Consider the following 8,808-nt stretch of genomic DNA (forward strand, 5'->3'; position numbering starts at 1 on the left):
GAAAGTCCAAAGTGTGATCATTTCCGCCCCAGAAGAATGTAGGGAACTTGAAAACCCTAAGCCGTTGGTACTTGAGCAAGAAATCGAGTCACAAGGGCCTGAACACTGTCAGGTAAAAGGCCTTACAGAAGAGTCGCTGGTAGATCGCTTGGCTCGGCAGTTCCAGACTGATATCCCATTGGAAGAACCCAAGATTGGTCTGGATGTCAACATGGAGGGGACTGAACCAGATAATGTTTCTTGCAACATGGTTTATGTGCTCCCCGCGAGATATGCCTTGCCGGTCGCTGCCCAGTGTTGCGTGGAGGAGACAGAAGAAGAGGGTGCGCAACCATTGCAGGTCACGTCCGCAGCCGCAACTCCGGTAGAAGACGGAGCCTTACCAGAACCAGCGGGGGTTCCAGGCAAAAGGTTGCTCATGCATTTCTCTAAGCCAACACCAGCCATGGTCCAACACATGCGGCCGCTATACATTACGGCAGATATCGGTGGTGTCAAAGTCAGCAAAATCATGATTGACACTGGAGCGGCCGTTAATGTTGTCACTACTCGGACCATGCACTTGCTTGGAATCAAGCGGGAGAAAATCCAATCCACATCTCTGGCGCTCAAAAACTTTGCAGGAACTGTCACCAAAACCCTAGGGCTATTGTTCTTGCGTATTAAAGTCGGCCCAGCAGAGGGAGTTTATGCTTTCTTTGTGACGGATTGTTATGCGGCCTACAGCGCCATTTTGGGCAGGGATTGGATCCATCGGAGTCGCTGCGTTCCGTCGACACTTCACCAAGAGTTGGTTATGTGGAACAGAGAGACAGACACGGCAGAAGTGGTCCCAGCAGATCCCCGTCCGTTTCCAGTCTCCGCAAATTACGTAGATGCCAGATACTATTTGGAACCTATCACTCCATTGCAGGTTAGTGGCATCGACGATAAGGGCCGCCCCACAGGGGTGACGGCCTCTGAACTAGCACAGTGGGGTCTCACGCTCGCAAAAGAAGGCTTGGAGCGGCCCAGCCATGCTGTGCCCAAACCATTAACTGATTAATGGATTACGACCTCACTGAGGAGGGAATGGAAGCCTTCCACTCGATACACGAACGGCTGTCATCATACATGGTGGAAAAAGAGGCTTACAATTGCATCGCGACCTTAGAGGTCGTCAATGAAGAACTTGCTGATCCGGAGGATGACGAGGACGTCCACATTCAGCTCGCTCCGGCAGCGCTGGACGATACACCTCCAAAGGTTAAAGACCCTACAGAGAAAGTCAACCTGGGTACGGTAAGCGAGCCTATGGAAGTATCCATCAGTGCTTACCTAAAGCCTAACGAGAAACAGAGGCTCATCGAATTGTTGCTAGAGTTCAAAGATTGCTTTGCGGAGAAGTATGAGGACATGCCCGGCCTGTCACCAGACTTGGTTTGTCATCAATTACCAACTCTTGCTGAAAAGAGGCCCGTCAAGCAGGAGCCTCGACGAATGAACTCCGAGACCCAGATCTTGGTAAAGGAAGAGGTAGAGAAAATGCACAAGTCAGGCATCATACGGGTGGCCAAGTATAACCAGTGGCTATCTAATATAGTGCCTGTCCGGAAGAAAAATGGCAAGATAAGAGTCTGCGTTGATTATAGAGACTTGAATCTCGCCACACCTAAAGACGTTTACCCCATGCCGGTCGCGGATATGTTGGTGGACGCGGTGGCGGGCCATGAGCTGTTATCCTTCATGGACGGCACTGCAGGATATCACCAGATTCCGGTCGCTGAAGAAGACAGACACAAGACTGCTTTCCGCTGCCCTGGCTTCGCGGGAGTGTTTGAATATGTAGTCATGCCTTTTGGCCTGAAGAACGCCGGCGCGACGTATCAAAGAGCCATGAACCTGATCTTCCACGACATACTGGGAAAGGTGTTAGAGGTATACATTGATGACGTAGTCGTCAAGTCTCAGAAGCGAGGGGGTCACATCGCAGATCTCAGGAAAGTGTTTGAGCGCATGCGCCAACATAAACTCAAAATGAACCCGGCCAAGTGTGTGTTTGGAGTTTTAGCCGGAGACTTTCTGGGGTTTATAGTCCACCAGCGAGGAATTGAGGTCCCCGAGGACAAGGCAAGCGCAGTTATTCATGCATCTCCCCCACGGACGAAGAAGGAATTACAGCGTCTTTTGGGTAAGATCAATTTTCTACGGCGTTTCATCTCTAATTCTGCAGGGAAAATCCAGCCTTTCTCACCTTTGCTGAGACTACAAGGACAGAATGACTTTGTGTGGGAATCCAAGCATCAGGAGGCTTTCGATAGTATCAAGGCCTATTTAGCAAACCCACCAGTCTTGGTTCCCCCTAGACCCGGAGTCCCGTTAAAACTGTATATCTCAGCAGCCGCCGCCTCCATTGGTAGCCTGCTCGCTCAGGACGATGAGGACGGCATCGAGCACGCTGTGTTTTATCTCAGCCGTGTATTGACAGATTGCGAGACAAGGTATACCCCCATGGAAAAGCTGTGCTTAACCCTATACTTTTCGGCGTGCAAGTTGCGACATTACATGTTATCCTTTACTACTTGCATCATCGCTCAGACCGATTTGGTCAAATATATGTTGTCCCGGCCTATCTTGAGAGGCCGCATTGGCAAATGGGTATTGGCACTTTCAGAGTTTTCGCTCCAGTATGTACCCCAGAAGGCGGTCAAAGGGCAAGCTATCGCAGATTTTCTGGCACATCATCCCCAGCTAGAAATACCCGTACTGAAAGAGCTAGAAATTGCCTGCAACGCCACGACTCGACCAGATAAAGCATACATTCCTGAATACGAGGTCTGGTATCAGGCTACTATTTTTCTACAACCCTGGGTGTTATTCTTTGATGGCTCACGAACAGATGCTCTGGCCGGCGCAGGGATTGTTTTGGAGAATCCTGCCGGTGACCGTTTCTCTTATTCTTTCCAGCTCACGTTCCAATGTACTAATAATCAGGCTGAATATGAAGCTCTCATCATTGGACTCGAAGTCCTGTTGGAAATGGGCGTCCGGGACGTTCAGATTCGCGGAGATTCTCAGCTCGTGATCAATCAGCTTCTGGAAAAATATCGCTGTACGAGTTGGCTGCTCATCCCCTACTTGAGTCGCGCCATTGAGCTTCTGGACCAATTTACAGATGTTGGTATGGAACATATACCACGTGAACGTAACTTTGCTGCCAATGAGCTCGCTCAGCTGGCTACAGGCATTAGCTTGAAATACGGAGTGCGCGAGCGCATTCTGAAGGTTGAGCGCCGTACACTACCTTCGTGGCTTGCTCGCCCTGATCCTCCAGATGATCCTGTGGTTGCGGTACTCGAGCCCATTGATGTTGATTGGCGGATCCCACTGATTGAATACCTCAAACGACCAGACTCCAGCGCTGATAGGAAAATTCGTTTCCTCGCATTGAATTACTTCCTTAGAGGTGAGGAACTACGCAGACGTGGCGAAGATGGTATAGATTTTCGATGCGTCTACGGTCGCGAAGCCAAAAGATTGATGCGCGAGGTGCACACGGGGATATGTGGATCCCATCAAGCCGGACCTAAGATGCGTTGGCTCCTCCGACGTCATGGTTATTATTGGCCCAGCATTTTGAAGGATTGTATTGCATTCGCCAAAGGCTGTGCGGATTGTCAAGCACACGGTCCTGTCCAGCATGTTCCTAACATCCCTATGCAACCTATCATTAAACCTTGGCCTGCGCGAGGCTGGGCGCTGGACTTGATTGGGATGATCCATCCTCATTCTTCCCTACAGCACAAGTTTATCATTGTCGCCACTGATTACTTCACGAAATGGGTTGAAGCAGAACCTCTAAAGGAGGCCTCCGGCACTACCATTCGCCAGTTTATTTTCTGTAATATTCTCTGCAGGTTTGGCATACCTGAAGTACTGGTGTCGGACAGGGGGGCAGCGTTCATGGGAGGCCCCGTTGAAGAGCTGGTGAATGACTTTGGCATTCAGTTCACACATAGTACTCCGTACTATGCTCAATCTAATGGTCAGGCGGAGGCGAGTAACAAGATAATCATCACCTTACTGAAGAAGATGTTGGTGGAGAATCCTCGACAGTGGCATGATACTTTGTACGAGACACTTTGGGCCTATCGCACTTCGAAGCGCAACCCTACCGCCACGACGCCGTACGCGCTTATGTTTGGACATGACGCTGTCTTACCATTGGAAATTAATGTGCATTCCTTACGAGTCCAAGAACAGCATCATTTGATTGGTGAGGACTATGTTCAAGCAATGTGGCAGGAGCACGAAGACTTAAGCGAGCAGCGCTTGGCCGCTTTGGACAATTTGGTGATGGACAAGCAGCGTATCGCCCGCGCCTATGACAAGAGGACGCGGGGTCGCAGTTTCAAAGAAGGTGACCTCGTTTGGAAGGCCATTTTACCCCTGGGTGAAAAGGTCACCGGTCGCGGTAAATGGACGCCGCGATGGGAGGGACCCTTTGTTATCCACCGAATATTGGAGCGCGGTGCTTTTCACCTCACAGACATCGACGGCGCTATCCATCGCAACCCTATTAACGGTCGGTTTTTGAAAAAATATTATCCCAGTGTTTGGGAGTTTGATGATCCTCCCGACTCTGTTTTTACTCCGACTGGGGGGCAACCTTAATCTTCATCGGCTCGCAGCGTTATGGTTATTCGGCCTTTTCTCTGTGGCCTTTCTGTTTTGTTTCTGCTCCCCGCTGAACATTGGGGGGCAACATCTCAATATCTATTAGAGCCTACACAAGAGGCTTCATTTTAAGAACCTATACAAGAGGTTTTGTTTATGATTATAGTCCATGTTATCAGTTACTAGGTTGTTATTCATGATCTTGACAAAACGTGTTAAGAATAAATACAAAGGCCTATACAAGAGGCTTTCATTTTGGATTATTTTTGCTTTTGCGTTTGTACAGATTTTTGAGTAAATCGAGCATTTTTATTCATAAAGTGGCTTTGCGGCCAGAAGCATACAACAGAATAGAGCAATACAGGTTCACATGCGAGCTACAGACATGAAAGTTTAAAGTGTTCGCCGTGGCCGTGTGGAGAAGGATCTAGACGCTACCACCTCAGAGCATTCTCCCCCTATGATCGGATCCTCCTCCCATCTAAGTCGCCGCTGCTGTCATCGATGCTGGAGGAAGAAGGAAAAGAGGGCCTTCACTCCCCTACTGGGGCCTCTCCTCCAGGCAAGAGTTGGTCTCCAGAGCAGGCGTGACTCACAACCACATCTACCTCCTGGGGTAAATCAGAAAGTGCGTGCCCAGGCCCCAGAGATAGACCGCGGAGGCAGAAAGGAAAGCCTCAAAGTGGCCTTCCTCCCCTCCTCCGTTTGCTCCGCGCAGGCAATCTGAAAAGTTGGACTCCTCAGAATTTGGTTCTGCCGCGTTAGGAGCGCGGCGTGTTCTTCGGTTTAACTGAGACTGGCAAGTTCATCCAGATTTTCAGTAACCAAAGACATGCCGCTGGACCTGAGATTAGGCCATGAAGCCTAACCAGGTCTTGAGATTAAGCCATGAAGCCTAAGAATCTGTGGCTAAGGGTGAGATTACGGTGGGAAGATTTTAGAAAATGGAGGAAAAGCAACAGGGCTGGCGAGTTCATCTTTGGAAGAAACATGGTGGTTGGGTTATCGCTCTTCTCTGGCAGCTGGTATTTATAGGGTTGATCTCACACCGTGCGGTAGGCAGTTGAGACGATTTCAACGCCATCAATAAGAGAATCAATGCGGTTGAATGCGATTATCTCGGAAATGGAAGATATTGAAAACGCGTGGGAAGCAGGACGGTCTCCAAGAAAGCAACCGCCCGAATTAGGATTATCTTTTCAACGGTCTTGCTGTTCATTAATTGGCAAACCTTAAATGATATTTGGGCCGAACAAAGCAGGCTGAATATTGTATATATTAAACATGTCCTTATACAAAGTAAAATGGGCCTAAAACAGGAGGCCTAAAGTTTTCGACCCGCATGGGTCAAGCGAAGTAAGTGCTCATCCAGACGAAAGCTAGCGTCGGCAGCAGCGTGCTCTGCTTGTCGAACTGCTTCGCGCGCTTGAGCCAAGTTCTGAGACATTGCTTCTAGCGCCGTTAGGGGCTGTTCTATCTGAGGCTCCTCCTGCGCCAGTTGGGCCGTGACCGTCACTAGTTGGGCCTGGGCTTCGATTAGTTGGGTTTGGAGATCCTGAATGTGGGTCCGAAGGTGGTTCTGTGAGATTCTCAGATCCCTAACGCGAATCGCTTGATCGCTTAGAGAGTCGCGAGATACTTCTGCTTGTTGTGCAAGGCCGTGATAGTGAACCTGAACCTGCCTGGCCTGCGCGGCCGCGGTCGTCCTATCTTTGATCCTTGCAGGAAGATTTTACGAGAGCTCATATATTTCAAGGAATTCATCTTCAGCGATGGCGCATTCGCGGCGAAGTACCATCAGATACTCTTGAGCTCTGGCAGCTGCGCCCGGCAGTAAAATGTCAGGACCCAGGAGTCGCTGCAGATTGTCCCTCGCTTCATCCGCAACCCTCGGGGGAGCCACTTCGAGTACGCGAACAAGTCTTTCCAGCCTATTAGGAGGCTCAGGAGGAGGAACTTCAGCGATGATGTCTGCGTCAGCGGTAGCAGCAGCAGGGCCTACTTGAGGTTCGATGGTCGGGGCCGCAACTTGTTCTGGTACTGCATCCATATCAGCGACTATCTCTGGAATCTGGGGGGCAGGTTCTTGATTCGCCATGCCGTCATCAGCGGACTCAGCAGGGTCAGGGACAGCGACCTCCTCAACAAGGACGTCACTCTGCAATGAGGAAAGACGGTTAGGTGTACAAGAAGAGTAGGAACTAAGGCACCAATTTTCAATTAAGAATACCTCTGCACAGGACCCTCGCATGAGACGTTTACTGGCGCGGATTCCTGAGCTTCCTCATCAGGATTGCGATCAGGTGATGCGAGTGCTGGTGGTTGTGTAGCGAGCAGTTCCTCAGTTGATGCGTCCGGAAGGGGCGCATTCTCTTCCGTTTCATCGGAACTATCTTCTATGATCTGTACAGGGATAGAGGCTGAGCCGCCATCAGTGCTGACGGGAGGTGGAAGATTTTCAGGTCCACGGATGTTGGCGCTCACGAAGCGTTTGTCCCTTGAGCGGCGGCTGAAGAGCCTTCCCCGGCATGGTTGGATGGTCTGCGACGAACCTGTAAAGGAGAAGGGTGTGAACATGGGCAGAGACAGGGATAATTTCTAACATAGGCTCTTTGTTTCTTACCAGCCGGTCGGCCATCGGTTCATCTTCTTCCCAGGTGCCAGTATGAGCATCTGAGCGACTACGCTTGCGGGCTATAGCAGCCACGACCTGGGAGAAGCAAGAGATTAGCATTCAAATCACAAAGTTGGTCCTGAAGACAAAGGGTGCTTACAATTTGTAGATCGTCGTCATCAGAAGAGGAAGAAGAGCCCTCAGCTGTAGCTTTAGCAAGTACTGCTTTTTGTTTTCCAGTCTGTCCAGCGGCCGGTGAAGCATAGTTTGTGCGGCGGCCAGGGCGCGGCGCACTCCTCTAATACAAATAAGAATGAGTAAATGAAACAAAGAAGGAGTCTGCAGAAATTAGAGTTGCAGTACTTACTTCTGGAGGTGGTTCACGAATTATGATGCCAGCCTGGGCCGGGCGAGGAACTCGCGTAGGCCTGACCACTTGGAGGGGTCGAGGCCGGTTGGCGTCTTCAGAAAAGCGAGCGAGCACTTCAATATCAGTGGGGTATGGGTTCCTGAGCTCGCCAAAGAGAGTAGCGAAGAGTTCGTCATCTGGTTGAGTCCAGCAGTTAACAAAGACTTCTCTCCACCAAATCTCATACCCTTCTTCGGTTCCGTCGACAGCCTCTAGGTTTTGGGCCCAATCGGGAAGGTCGACCAGCACGAGCATACTTTGTGCCGGTGGGGGCCCGGAAGGTGGACCGAATCTTCTCCAGGAAGTGTTGTAGTTCCAGGCATCATACGGAGGGATTGGTACCAATTGGACAAGGCCAAATTGGCGGGCGAAATGGTTAGGAGCGTAGAGCTCATAGCTGAGTTCCTCGGTAGCGAGCCGAATGTCTGAACAAGAGATGGCGCGGCGGAACGCCAGGCGAGAGCGGTCGGGATAACAAGGATCGCCAGGGAAGAATCCATATTGTAACACAGAAGGGAATCGTCTCCCCAGAATTAAATCACAGTATGGCATGTCGTCTAGCAAGTACAGATAAGAAAAGCACTCAGAGTAGGGGGAGATGAGTACTTGTCCTCGCAACAAAACCATCGACCTAACAGTTGATCGACCGGCGGAGATAGCAGGATATCTTCGCGGCGGAAGAATGGGAAGTAGGTCTGGATCCAGAAGTCCAAGATCCAGAAGGGTCCGGAAATGTTGGTCTCAAAGGGATGCATCGTCGCTTGGTACAGCATGCGATAAATGGAGCCCAAGACCGGTTGTCCGAGCCGATGTTGCGGCCGTTGTAGAGGGCCGTTGCTAAATAGGTCCAGGTACCAGTGGGCTTGCAGGAGGAGGTGCAGAATACGAATTTACAGAGCCAATATTCAAGGAAAGCGATTCCTCCGGTCGCATTGTGTTCCCGGCTGTAATATGCCAGCCATCTTGGGTATGAACCACTATGAGCGCTGCGGCCTTGCTGGGCCATGGTCAAAGTGAAATCGGTCGAGTCAAATTGACCATGCACATACGGCTCGCCATCGATGGGAAGGCCAGTGATGGCAAGGATGTCCAACAGGGTAATGCTCATTTGACCAAATCTGAAGTCAAA

The 8,808-nt window shown here is 50.5% G+C and overlaps 1 protein-coding gene across 1 annotated transcript; it reads left to right on the forward strand.

The window, feature by feature from the left end:
* Positions 1 to 1,044: 1,044 nt before the first annotated feature.
* On the forward strand, positions 1,045 to 4,653 carry LOC112178394. Its single transcript, XM_040511559.1, has 5 exons — positions 1,045 to 1,537; positions 1,829 to 2,457; positions 2,668 to 3,681; positions 3,781 to 4,266; positions 4,348 to 4,653. The coding sequence occupies exons 1-5, from the start codon at positions 1,045 to 1,047 to the stop codon at positions 4,651 to 4,653; spliced, it is 2,928 nt and encodes a 975-aa protein (XP_040367493.1).
* Positions 4,654 to 8,808: the final 4,155 nt, after the last annotated feature.

Source organism: Rosa chinensis, chromosome 7 (assembly GCF_002994745.2).
Source record: "Rosa chinensis cultivar Old Blush chromosome 7, RchiOBHm-V2, whole genome shotgun sequence".
Taxonomy (NCBI): domain Eukaryota; kingdom Viridiplantae; phylum Streptophyta; class Magnoliopsida; order Rosales; family Rosaceae; genus Rosa; species Rosa chinensis.